Source organism: Xenopus laevis, chromosome 7S, assembly GCF_017654675.1.
Source record: "Xenopus laevis strain J_2021 chromosome 7S, Xenopus_laevis_v10.1, whole genome shotgun sequence".
Lineage (NCBI taxonomy): Eukaryota > Metazoa > Chordata > Amphibia > Anura > Pipidae > Xenopus > Xenopus laevis.
In genome coordinates, this window is record NC_054384.1 from 70960109 (window position 1) to 70973978 (window position 13870).

At 38.5% G+C, this 13870-nt stretch overlaps 2 protein-coding genes across 3 annotated transcripts in view; one reads left to right on the forward strand and one right to left on the reverse strand.

The window, feature by feature from the left end:
* Positions 1 to 10181, reverse strand: part of tmprss4.S (transmembrane serine protease 4 S homeolog) — a 21335-nt gene extending 11154 nt beyond the window's left edge. For both annotated transcript variants that reach the window (XM_018227774.2, XM_041571367.1), the window contains exons 1-5: positions 10020 to 10181; positions 4284 to 4332; positions 3233 to 3862; positions 1734 to 1886; positions 1520 to 1649 (exon numbers count right to left, since the gene is read on the reverse strand). In XM_018227774.2, coding sequence (XP_018083263.1) covers positions 1520 to 1649; positions 1734 to 1886; positions 3233 to 3862; positions 4284 to 4332; positions 10020 to 10022 — 965 coding nt within the window. In that variant the 5' untranslated portion in view covers positions 10023 to 10181. The remainder of the gene's footprint in view (positions 1 to 1519; positions 1650 to 1733; positions 1887 to 3232; positions 3863 to 4283; positions 4333 to 10019) is intronic.
* LOC121396462 (small integral membrane protein 35-like) overlaps positions 6646 to 13870 on the forward strand; it is a 23400-nt gene continuing 16175 nt past the window's right edge. The window contains exon 1 of the mRNA XM_041571368.1: positions 6646 to 6865. The gene's annotated coding sequence lies outside the window, so the exon portion shown is untranslated. The remainder of the gene's footprint in view (positions 6866 to 13870) is intronic.

Here is a 13870-nt window from a genome sequence, read left to right on the forward strand (position 1 = left end):
AAAGTACCTATTCTGGGCTCTCTGCCAAAAGCCAATTAAATTAGAAATGTTGTATCTTTTTCTGGCTGTTAAGTGCAGGAGAAAAAGTCAGGACATTTCAGTAACAAACCCAGGACTGCGGGTTGAGCAGTCAAAAATCTGGACTGTCCCACGAAAAACTGGACAGTTGGGAGGTATGTATGTATATGTCAGTTAGGTTCTTAGCCTACATTCAAGAAACCTAGTGCTGGAATATATTTATTGTCTATTTGTGATCGCCTGAACATTGTCATTCAATCACCTGTTGGCAGATGCATGGTTTAGCATGGTTTGTAATGATTTTTTTCAGATTTGACTTTTAGCAACATTTCTCTGAAAACAGATTTGGTCGAACAGCAAACCAATATGAATGCTAATTTATAGATACATATATATGAGAGCAATCAAAATAACTACAGAATCTGTGAGCAAATATGTGTAATTTCAATCCATATGAAACCTGCATCCTCAGAGCTACTTAGCCCAGCAGTTTCAAAATAATTCACCATTCTAGTTATTAAATTCAAACAATTAGCACCTGCCACCAGGGGCATAAATACAGAGGAAGCAGACCATGTGGCTGCAGGGGGGGGCCAGGAGGTATGGGGGGGCATCAAGCCTAAATTAAGGAGTAATTTTAATATATATTGGTAAAACAGGACAACCCCTGGATATTTTGAGGACCCTAAAATTATTTTGCTGTGGGGTCCAGTAACATCTAGTTACCCCACTGCCTGCCACGAAGAGATTTGTGGTACCATTATGAACGGATCATATTTTCACACTTCAATGAGTATCAGGTCATGCTAAAGCCTAAAAAAGTTCACTGGAACCACTGTGAATTGATTCTGACATTGTCATCTGTTTTTGCATTTAGCATGCTGAGGAAACTCCCTACCACTGGGTTGAACTGGAAGAGCCACTTGGATGAGTGGTTAAAGGTTTTCAAGATTACTCAGCTTGTTCAGTTGCTTTAAATGTATCAATGCCAGATATTGAAAGAGACAAAAACTATTTTGGGATAATAAGACCATGTTTTTCCGTATAAACTAACTCTTCCTCTTCGTAGTATGGCCTTTTGCATCCTGCTGTGTCAGGTCTTTGAATGTATCCCCTTACCCAAGTAAAAGTAAAGATTATCTTTGTATATGCATGGCAACCACAAGCCATGGTACTGCATGAAATGTCAATATATATTAACCTATGTATTGGGCTAATATTGGGCTTTGCCTGGGACACTGGAAGATGTTAGGAAAAGTAAAAAAAGACTTCAATATTATTAAACAGTGTTCCAAGAACAACACAAGACTTTTCTAAAACCGGCCATAATTTCTGGTCTATAGACATTACACATATTAATTATAAGCGTGTTCTTTCTTTTCAGATAAACCTCCTACTCTTATGCATGGATTCTACTTAAACCTTAACCCTGCTTTTAACAAAGTTAATTTCTCTTGACATATACAGTATTTGTACATGTTTGAGTGCATACATCACATACCTGAAATACCCAACCTGTGCACACACAGCTTTTGCTTTAGTAGTATCCCAGTTGTCACTGCAAATAAAACTCCAGCTGCTTCTGGATGGCACATAGAGTTGAAGAAGAGAACCAGCTTCTTTGAATCTAACTGTAATTAAAGGAATAGCTGATAGTTAATGATGATCAAGTCAAGTAGATTTAAACCCTAGTTTAAGCTGTATTGAATGCTTACCATTTGAGTCTGCAGTGACATCGAAAGGCTGTACACATCGACTCTCATCCTCATCTCCTGCACAGTCTGATTTACCATCACACCGCTGTCCCAAAGGTATAAATTTGAAGGACTTGACGCAGAAATAATAATAATTATCCAAAACCACTTTAACTGCAAGAGAATGAAACCCGCACTGTAAGCAATTAGGGATGCACTAAATCCACTATGTTGGGATTTGGTGGAATCCTGAACCGAATTTGAATTTTCATATGCATATTAGTGGAACAAAAAAGTGAGAAGGAGCACATGTGCAGCAAACTATTTTCCTAACACAGTTATGAGGGTTCCTGGAAAACCAGAGATCATTGTGATTAGGGATGCACCAAATACAGTATTCAGAAAAAAAGTATTAATAAAAAGTAGTATTCAGCCAAGCCAAACCTGAATCCTGAACCCTTTTTGTCATGTGACTTCAAAGCCCTAGACACCCGAAGGTGATAAATGCTTGTATTTGATGCAGTTTGACAGATTATGCTTACATTAGCAATTTAAGGTTCAATTTTAGTTCACCTTGTGTAATGACTAAGGCAAAGTTCTGCATAAAGTAAGACCTGTGGGTTAATAAGACCCAGAAATGGATCTCAAATTAGGTCAAGTTGATCTTTATCTACTTATTTTAAGTAATTAGGTAAAAAGAACAAATATTTTTGACCTAATAATTTTGCCTTTCCTTGTTTTAGCAATTCCTTTAACAAGTTCAGGGAAAACCAGATGCAAAGCATTCATTTTTATTTTTCTCGTTATAAATAATTGTCATAGGATTAATGTTTAATTGTGTCACTATGGCAAACCATCCCATATTGTAATCCCATTCTACTCACCCTAAAAATAAAATGGTGGGGATCCCAAGGCGTGGTCTTTTTGGGCTTTGCTCTATGGAGGAGGGTTCATGATACTGCTAAACTCCACAGATAAAATCTGACCCACAAAATCTGATGAAAAGTGCTTGTGGAGTTTTAGCCTTAGAAAGGTCATAACTTTATCCACAATTCATTAGACTTGTCACCAAAAAGAAACAGGAGATCATTCATAATTCCACATGAAGCGTTATAGAAATACAGCTGGATAGAAGGTGTGGGTAACTAGTTGTTATTGTGGACATATTTGTTCGAGGGCAATAAGATTGCAGCCCTAGTCTAGTTTTGCACTGGGGCTCATTGGCACCTACAGTATCTAGGATTCTGCAAGAGAGTCTTTGTCACAGTACTAAGGAATAGTTGTGATGAAAAGGCATGGTGAATGGCACATATCACATTTCTTATATGTTTCATATTTACATAGTTGTGGTGTACTGTTTCAAGCGATTCTAGCAGAGACTGATGACACATATAATTGGTTACTGTGTCTCGGTGGAGCCAGTATTTCAGTGTATATCCTGTCTACATGATATGACATAGACTTGCCTAGTAACCAACCCAAAGAACTGCACAAAGTAGTCTGCATATAGCTGTACTCACTCAGGATGGATACAACAGCAATTGAAGCCAGCACCAATAATACTGCTACAGTGGGAACACAGTATTTTCTAATAGGAAAGGCTTTCTCCTTCTTGTAGTTCACAGTGGGACCTCCAGTTTCTGGTTTTGGGACTGGTCTGGGTGTCCCACTGGCAGGGCCTGGTATTCGACTGGGGCCAGGAACCCTTGCAGCATTAGCTGGGGTTCGAACTGGACCTGGAGTATGGATAGTAGGAAGAGGAGTCCTTGTTGAATTTGGAGTATGGGTAGCAGGAGCTGGTGTCCATGTTGGCACAATGGGGTTGGTAGCAATAGTCCCTGTGGACCTTGGAATGTTGGAAGATGAAGCTGCTGATCCTGTAGGGTTGACAGTAGGACCTGTAGTCCCTGTGGGTCCTGGAGTGTGGGAAGAATTATTTATTAACCATGAGTTATGGGTAGTGGGAGCAGTAGTCCCTGATGTCCTCGACGTAGCAAAAGTTGTTGGTCCTGGAGTACGGGTAGTTGGAGCTGAAGTCCGTGTGGGCCCTGAAGTGTGGGTGGTAGAAGCAGAAACAATTGTAGGAACTGTGGCAATGGCCCTTCTAGGCATGGATGGTTGTGTAATTCTTCCACTTCCTTCATCTCCACCTGCAATATCAGTTATTAAACAGTAAGCCCACCTGTCAAGAAACAAACTAGACCCTTATGATTCATATTAAAATAGTAGTTATTTTATTTCATTCTGATATAAAAGTAATGTTTCCCCCCATGTTTTAAATACTCAAACTCCTTATCCAGGAGTGTAACAATAAGAATAACAGACCCTGTGACTGCTAGGGGTTCAGAAGTGTAGAGGGCCTAGTGGCACACTGACAGATGTGCAGTTTCAGTGTATTTTTGTGCTGTGGGGTCCAGTCAGTAATGCAACTCTATTATTGCACCCTGAATTGATTGTTTAGCGCAATCAGCAGTTACCAGGATAACTGAACACACACGCACAGCTATTTTAACAGAGAGAACAATTTTCTTATTCCCACCTTTAATTTAGTCTGTCTCCCACTCTTCTTACCTGCTGTGCTAGAAGCAATTACAATATTCACATCCTCCTCTCCAACGCTCTGTAGAGACAGAAATGGAAAACTTGAGACAGGCTGTCAGAATATATGTATGCATCACACACAAACCAGACAATCTCACATGGGCCCTGCCAAACAAATATTGTGTTAGTGATTGCCCACACACTTCCAGGCTCTCCTCTACAGCATTGCATGCATTGCTTTCAGTTGCATGCACACCCCCAGCAGCATTGCACACCCTTCTTTTACACACATAAATTATAACTACTCAAATTTAATCAGCCATTTATCAGAACATATCTTATGTTGCACTGCCACTGTTGTCACAAAAATGTGTGGCTGCCTTTGTTAGAGTCAGGTTTTGAGTCTATCCTCAGAGCAGCACAGGTGGATCTGTCAGTATTACCCTTTGTTACTAAGGCCTGATTTGTTTATGAAACACAGGTAAGTAATTACATTGACAAAGTCAAGATTTGGCCAATTGTTCAATCTTAATCTATGTATAACACTTGTTTTGCAATGTTTGCCAGGGAATTTTTATAAGCTGATACTTTGTCAAAGTTGTTAAAATGCTATTAATATAGAGCAATTTCATAACATCTTTCTATTTTACTACAAAGCTATAAATAGAAATTTCCAACTATGAAAAAAAAGTTAATATAATAATAATATTACTCCTTAAGCGATGTATCAAATGAAGCCCTAGACAATTCACTTGCTTTGCTACTGTGTACAATTTGCTCTTCTTGATCTTATAGACTATTTCCAAGAATTGGATAAAGATTCACTTCCTAATGTTTCTGCTGAAATTATTAATTTTTGTTTTTTGGTGGTGGCAGCAGAATGGAGGACAACTGGATTAAAGATACTGTTACTGTATTAGAACTTGTTCTTCAATACATTTTTGATCTTTGCTTACAGGATGCAGTTAGAAATAAAGTAGAAGATCATTTGATAAGGAAACAATTTAAGTCAAAATGGTCTATTTATTTAGAAACTTTAGAAGGGTCAAAAAAGCAATTTATATACAACTTTATGGGTAAAGAATTTGATATCCGAAAAAGTATTACTTGTCAAGTCTGTATTTAAATTGCTCCATTCACATAAATACAATATTTTTCTTTTTAAATTTATTTCATAGTGATATTATTTAATTCTTTGGCTACATGTTAGCTTCTATGTATTATTTATTACTAGTTTTTACTAGTGTTGGTTAATATATTTCTATTAATAATTTTATTTAATTTGCTTTAAAATCGTCATGCCAATTTATCAAATTAATTGTCTATTGCTGTATTATTAAAAAATTCAATAAAAAGTAATTGAAAAGAAAGAAAGATCCATGCTAATGGCCATTAATATGATAAAAATGATACTGACATGTCACTAATATGTTTCAGTAAAGGTTCCTTTGGTGGACAATATACAGTAGGGGTACTGTTATAAATGGTCTGCTTGTGTATCCCAAGGAATCCAGTCTAATGGTTACTAGATGGGTGCAAATTTAAAACCTTTTATTATATTTAAAAACTATTTAAAAACTTTGAGCAGCTATACTAGTTCTAAATTTTTTTAAAAAGAAAATAGAGCAAAATTCCCAGAACACAGTGCACTACAGTATGGTAGTCAGCAAGCCTCTTGCTTCTAATTATTTGACCTATTTCATGGTCATTCACTATTTCTTTATGGGGGAACATGCTTAATAATTGAAGAATATAGTAAGTAGATATAAAAGACTAGGGGGCAAATTCACTAAGGCGCGAAGCGCCGAACGCTAGCGTTAATTCGCTAGCGTTTGGCATTTTCGCTACTGCGCAAATTCACTAACGAACGCTGGTGTAGTTTCGCTAGTGTTACTTCGCAACCTTACGCCAGGCGAATCTTCGCTAGCGACGAAATTACGCAAATTCACTAACTTGCGCAGTGTACTGAACGCTACCTTTTACGCTAGACTTCCTTCGCCACCTCAGACCTGGCGAAGCGCAATAGAGTAGATAGGGATTATTTAAAAAAAAGTAAATTTTTTTTCTAAAATGCGCAACTTCGCATTTTAGTGAATTTGCCCCCAGGAGATTAAAGAGGTTGAGTGAGGAGAGGAGGAATAATAATTTGAAAAGTGGGCCCACGGTCTAAGGTTTTCTGGTGGGCCCCTGGCATCCCAGTCCAACACTGGATATTGCTCAGTGTATTTATTCATTTCCATGGCTGATCATGATTGCACTTTACACTAATGCAAAAACACTTACTGTTGAATTATATTTTTGACATTTGGAAAACAATTTTACACCTGTACCAATTACTGTTTTGGATTCAGAGACTCTTAATCTCATAGGAGACTGGTAGGAAGTCGAGCAGGTTGCTAGGAAACCCCGGATACAAATCCCAGCTTCCCCACCGTAGCACACATCTCTCTTATAACCACTGTTCATTTTTTTCCTTTCATAATAAGGCAGTGCCAGGTGCTCCTTAAAGATTTTTGCCAGCCTTACAGATTCCTTATGAGTGCCCTTTCCACACCCAACTGAGTTCCTCTCCGTCACGCACCAGCGCACAGTGGTACAAATACAAAGAACAGGTATGTGCCTTACATCTAAATAAATGTGGAAATGGGGTCAGAATTGGAGGAAGTGAGAAGAATAAATGAAAAATACAAAGTAGAGATAAGTAAGAAACATTCATGTAGATGTTATGGATACATTAATTAAGACTCTAACATAAGACTGTTTAACACAGTGTAGTCACATTCTTCAGAATTTAGTACAGGTATGGGATTGGTTATCCAGAAAGTACCGGATTACGGGAAGACCATCTCCCATAGACTTCATTTTATCCTAATAATCCAAATTTTTATATACAGTTTAATTTTTCTCTGCAATAATAAAACAATACCTTGTATGTGATCCCAACAAAGACATAATTAATCCTTGCTGGAGGCAAAACCAACCTATTGGGTTTATTTAATGGTTAAATGATTTCCTAGTAGACTTAAAGTGATTGTAAAGGCAAAAAAATAAAATCTCATTTTTACTTTCTTTAATGAAAAAGAAACCTATCTCCAATATACTTTTATTAAAAAATGTGCACCGTTTTTATAAGAAACCTGACTGTATGCAGTGAAATTCTCCCTTCATTTACTGCTGTGGATAGGAATTGTCAGATGGTCCCTAACTGCTGAGCAGGGATCATCATACTTATGAACAGCAGGGGGAGCCCCCACCTTACTTCCCAGCCATGCAGAACTCAAGCAGCTTTGTTTATGTCGATCCCTAAGCAGCCCAGACCACACTGAGCATGTGCACAGTCCTAGTCTTGCAAAGATGTTTAACAAAGTTACAAGATGGTGACCCCCTGTAGCCAACTTTGAAAGCATAAATTATTTGTTTGATTAGGCTTGTGGTGCAGTAAGTTCATGTTTATATTTAGTATACAAAATACAGCATTTCTAGCCTTATTCTATTTTAGACTTTACATGCCCTTTAAGGTATGAAGATCCAAATTACAGAAAGATTCATTATCCAGGAAAACCCGGATTTCGTACAGAATGTATTTAGAAGCCTTTGCTCTTGGTCTGGGAAGTGTTCTTCTGGTTTGTTTACACCTAAGAAATAGTAAATGGTTTGCATCAAATTGCAACAGGTCTTGATGTGTGCCTTTGTTCCAGAGTTATCTACCTAGCAAACTGATATTTATCTACTGCTCCCGTAATCACAGATAGGGATTTAAATTAATGCGTTGTGTGTATGACAAACATAACAGACGTAATACCTCAATGTGCATAATATACAATTGTGAAATTTATAAAAGCGATGCCTTCATTTTTTTTATCCGAACACAAATCTTACACAACAATAAGATATGTAGCTTCAGAGTTTGCAAACAAGAGGGTTATTTCTCAAAATCCAAAAGTTCTCCCAATTTTCTGAAAACCACTCTGACCAATTCCGCATGGACTTTCCCCCCTATTTATCAATACATTTTACAGAAAATTTCTTGTGCGGAAAAAAAATTGATAAACTGGTGAAAAAACCCGATTTGACACCCGATCCCTCCTCCTTTTTCAAATTTCATTCAAATGTTCTTTTTTAAAAAAATTCACATAACTTCATAAATCTGCCCCTTAGTGTTGTGGTTCTTTAATGAAAGTTCTTTAATAAAAGATACTAAGCAAACTGCTTTTCATTTGGCTAAAGCATGATAACGTGATCCGACTGGACCTACCTGTATTTACTGTGATGACAACATGTTGCACTGCAATTAACAAAATCTGGTACATAAATATATTGATGCCAGAAAACATGGAAGAAAGCAGAGAAAGCAGGGCAAGATGGTTACAGTAGGTCAAAATGGCGCTTGTAACACTTTCTCCCTGTTTAAAAACCGGTGGCACTAAACCTATTGTGTTATGGGAGTTGTAGTTCAAAAACAACTGAATGGAAGTCCAGTCTTATTTTTTTTTATAAATCTTTTGATCCCGCTACAAGTAAAGACAATTTTATATAGGGACACAAACATATATAGGGGTTGAGCATGGCATTTCTGAGGGTGCAACCAAGGAAGTCATACTTATTATTATTCATGTTTACTTCTGATATTTTACCTTTGTATACATGTTGTGAGCAATGTAAATGGATTTTAATTGCAGACTCCTATCTATACTTTATAAATAGGCCAACCCCTCTGATGAAGAGGTTTACAGAAAAGGCAGCTGGTTTAGTTATACAATTCTGTATAAGCTTCAAGAATAGAAATATTATTACACAGTACAGGTATGGGATCCATTATCCGGAAACCCGTTATCCTGAAAGCTTCGAATTACAGAAAGGCCATCTCCCATAAACACCATTTTATCCAAATAATTAAAATTTTTAAAAACTATTAATTTGTCTCTGTAATAATAAAACAGTACATTGTACTTTATCTAAACTGAGATACAATTAATCCCTCCTGGAAAACCCCAAGTCCCGAGGATAAGAGGTCCCATACCTGTACCTCTAAAGTCATCATGTATTAAAGTCTGCTTTTACATCCACATCTAGATTATTACATTTCTGAATATGGTATATCATATATTTAAAATACAACCATTCATTAAAAGACATATGGGAAAATCTCAAAATGGTGTAATTTACCCAAACAGTAACGAATCATCAATTAAATCTGCAATAACTTCACTGACAGTCCGGGGGTTACTTCTGTTTGTAAGATGGGCCTTTGTGTCAAAATTGTGCTAATTAATATTTAAAGTGAAAGTGTTTAAAGGCTAAATTCAAAATTTACAAATATTACAATGAAAACAATTACCATCATAAACAATTTCTCCTTGTTAACTTCCCCCTGACAGAATCAAAAGCAATTTATATTCATTTTTATGTGCATGAGCGATAAACTCACTATCGTTATACATTTGTGGCAGCCTTTTCTGTACCTGCTTTGCCCTAAGTGCAGTTTAGTGAATTTTTTCCCAAAATGCTCTTAGAGACCAGTACCAATTATGAGGCCTTAATATCAGTGTCCACATTTCGGGCTACGTCAGCATAGGAGGACCAGTAAGTTAATGGATAATTCTACCTCCTGCCCCTGTGTTGATCTCGGGATACCGTTATAGTGTAACACTGTCAGCGAAGCTTTGGGAACCACTGTCAAAGAACACAGATTCTGTTGTTTCTGCCAAGTGTTTCTCCCAGATGCAGCTACCCCGAACTTGAATGCTGGTTATTCCATTTACTCACCATGGTGGGACAGGGAAACAAAGCACAACTTTTATAAAGATCTCCTTTTCTCCTCTTTCACAGACCAGCGATCCTCAGATTATGGCAGTTCTTTCTGTAGAAGCATTCATACAGGTGGTAGGTTTCAGGTTGTTAGTCTGACTCTGTGACTGTACTGCTAGTTTTTGAACAAGGGAGAAAGCTGTCAAACTGGAATCCCTACTGAGGCCCTGCCCTAGACACATCTCTCACACACAGGTTCTTCCTCCTTAACTCACCTGGCTGTGTAGAGACTGGATTGCATGGGCATACCTCCCAACATTTTGGAAATAAAAAGAGGGACAAAAAATTTTTTTGCACGTAGAACAGCGAAATGTTTTGGACACGCCCTTTTCTGTGGTCACACCCCCTAATTACCATGTTTATTTTACAAAATTTGGCAGGTTATGAAAGTTTGGAAATATTTCTCCTTATCTAAACTGTTTTTTTGTGTCTCAAAATTATTACAAAGTATCTTATTTGCACCTGTTAGCTGTTCTGTGCTCTCTGCTAAAAGCCAATTAAGTTAGAAACGTTGTTTCTTTTTCTGGCTGTTCAGTTTAGAGAAAATAGGGACTTTCCAGTACAAATGATGAGGGACTGCAGGTTGAGCTGTCAAAAGAGGGACTGTCCCTCCGAAAAAGGGACAGTTGGGAGGTATGCATGGGTGTCTGTTACCTTTTATTTACAGAAAGAAACCAGAGTGCACAAAAGAACTGTGACTTCTTACACTGACATCATAACAGAGTCAGCAACAGTATTGTATTGCATATATGTACTTTATGCATGTGATCTTTCACAGTCTAGCCATAATCTGCAAAACATGAAATAACATTAACAAAGGAACACTTCAGCCAAAGTGTTTTTGATAAAAGATAACTACATTACCCCACGTAGGAATTTCTATGGGCATTAATTTAAATTCTAACAAATAATTTAGTTAATCCTATTTCCCTGATTAAAATTTGCCTTCTCGGAAAAATGTTTATACATAGGGTTGCATTTATACATATGGGTCGCTCCCATCTGTTCCGTTTTTCCGATTTTGACAGCTCAGCCCCCAGTCCCATATTGTTACTGCACTGAACAGCCAGAAATAGATAAAATGTTTCTGGAACTTAAATAGCTTTTGGCAGAGAGCCCAGAATATGTGGCAGATGCACTTTAATACATTTGTAACAATTTAAGATAAGCAAAGAAACAATTGTAACAATTTTAGATAAGCAATTCACCTTCGTTAGCAAAACTGTAATAACACATAGAAACCACAGAAATGTGTTCAAACTTTCATAACCTGCCAAATTTTGTAAAATGAACATGGTTATTGGGGGGTGTGGTCTACAATTTTCGCCACACTCTGAGCAGCCATTCTTTTTGTCCCTCTTTCCATTTGCAAAATGTTTGGAGAAGTGGGGTTGCCACCTCACCCCTTTAACACTTATTGAATTGACATCCTGCCTGGCTTTTTGCAATTCATGTACATGCATGCTGCAGACTATACTGATTTATGTGCAGCCATGCAGCATGCATCTAAATTTGCTAAATACCTATGAAGGATATGGATTTAATAAAAAAAACTTCTGAATGAGCATTACAGAGAGTTCTTCCTTCTTCACGTAGTAGAGTGGAAAGCCGAAATTTAACAAAAAACTGCATTTTCCCTTTATTTACTGCCTATGCATCGACCCAGGGCCAGAATGAAGAAGAGAATGACTCCAAAGTGCTCACTCAGATGTACCTGGGACTGGTGTCCTTTTCTGCTAACAGGAGCATCAGGTATCAGGTTATTGATTATAATCAGTGGAGGGTGCCTAACATTTTGCCCTCCCCAATGATTGAAATTTTCCATCTAATTTAATGCAGATTTGAACTAAATGTTCATTATCCAGCACTGCTGACTCCGATTTGCAGCCATCTTGGGTCCAGGGGTAAAGCTACCTAGATACAGAGGTTGCAATAGTGCCAAGACAACTTTATGGGAGGTGTTCACAGATATTTAGAATCAGGGCCGGAATTAGGGGTAGGCAGAGTAGGCGCTACGCCTAGGACGCAGGGCACACTTTTGAAGGGAAAGAATTTTTTTATTTATTTTTTTAATTTCTTTAAGTTTTAAAGTTTGCCCCAGGCTCCAGCAGCGTTCCACCCTACTCCCCACCTCCCTCTTACTTGCCCTTTGCCTGGCATCTGACTACTGACTGTGCCTCTCTCCAGTAGTACAGATTTCTTTTAACGCGTTATGGAACTGGATGACCTTGCGTTTGGGGGGCAATATGGCTGGCACAACAGATTTGGGGGCAATACGGCTGACACAAAAGGTACAGATTTGGGGGGCAATATGGCTGGCACAACACAGATTTGAGGGCAATATGGCTGGCACAATGGGTACAGATTTGGGATGGAATATTTTGGGTATTGCTGGCACAGGTATAGATCTGGGGGCAACATTTTGGCTGTTGTCTGACACAGGTACAGATTGGGGTAATATCTTGGCTGGTTGGCACAGGAACAGATTGGGGGCAATATTTTGGCTGGTTGGCACAGGTACAGATTGGGGGCAATATTTTGGGTGCTGCTTGCTGGCACAGGTACAGTTTGAGTGTTGAAAGGTTTCTTTATTAAAAAAACTTGATTAGGTGGGAAATGGTCATACAGAATGCGGGCGGGGGGGTGCTGATTGAAGCCCTTGCCTAGGGTGCCAAACTACCTTGGCCCGGCCCTGTTTAGAATTAGGGCCACATCACGCCTGGCATTTTCTCTGTCAGTCTATTTACAATGGGGGGAGAATACGTTCATTTGCTTCCTTCCTAGAAATCAATGTTCACTGACAGCTTAGCATTGCAAAAGACCCATCTGAGCACAAACAGACCTATGTTTAGCCTGTGAGCAAACAGTGATTTTGGGGCAAAAGGAAGCAGTTTGGTAGAGAAACCACTTGGATTGACTTGGCCTTTATGTTCTCTGTGCTCTGCAGTTTTATAAATTTTCCCTCACAACAATGCTAATCTCAGTCTATTATGTGGGTTTGTAATCAGGAAGAACTGGCTTTCATCTATATCTATCTATGTCAGTAACGTAACTAGAGGGGGCGGGCCCTGGGGCGTATTTCCGGCCCGCATTTCAGTGGTGCTGGCTGCCAGGGGGGCGATGAGGGGGTCCGGGCCCTGGCCCACTCACACCCCCTGCTACCCCAGTAGTTCCGCCACTGATCTATGTTCAACACTGATGTTGGCTTCAATTGGTCTAGACACACTAGGTGAAATGCTGTACTACACTGTTCAACCACATTTTTCTGCACATGTTGCTGAACTACAAATCCCAAAATACTTTAAAATAGTATCAAGGTTAAGGAATGCTGGAAGCGGTAGCGCAGCAACATCAGGGTTGTATTCTTAAAGCAATATTGTTAAATACAACTTTTCACCAATTGTCCAAGGCCAGGAACGAAATTTAAATGAAAAAAAAATCCTCCGGTGAGAATCTGATCTGTCCATCTGTGTCTCTTTGTTCCTGCAATTTGAGATAAAAGCATTAAAGGGATTCTGTCATAATTTTAAGGTGTAGTTTTTATTTCTAAATTACACTGTTTACACTACAAATAATTCACCATGTAAAATGTCATTCCTAACCCAACAGGGGTTGTAATATTGGTGTGTAGGCAGCCATCTCAGGTCATTTTGCCTGGTCATGTGCTTTCAGAAAGAGCCAGTGCTGCACTATTGAACTGCTTTCTGACAGGCTATTGTCTCTCTTACTCAATGTAACTTAAGGTGTCACAGTGGGACATGGATTTTTACTATTGAGTGCTGTTCTACCAGGAAGCTGTTATCTGAGGG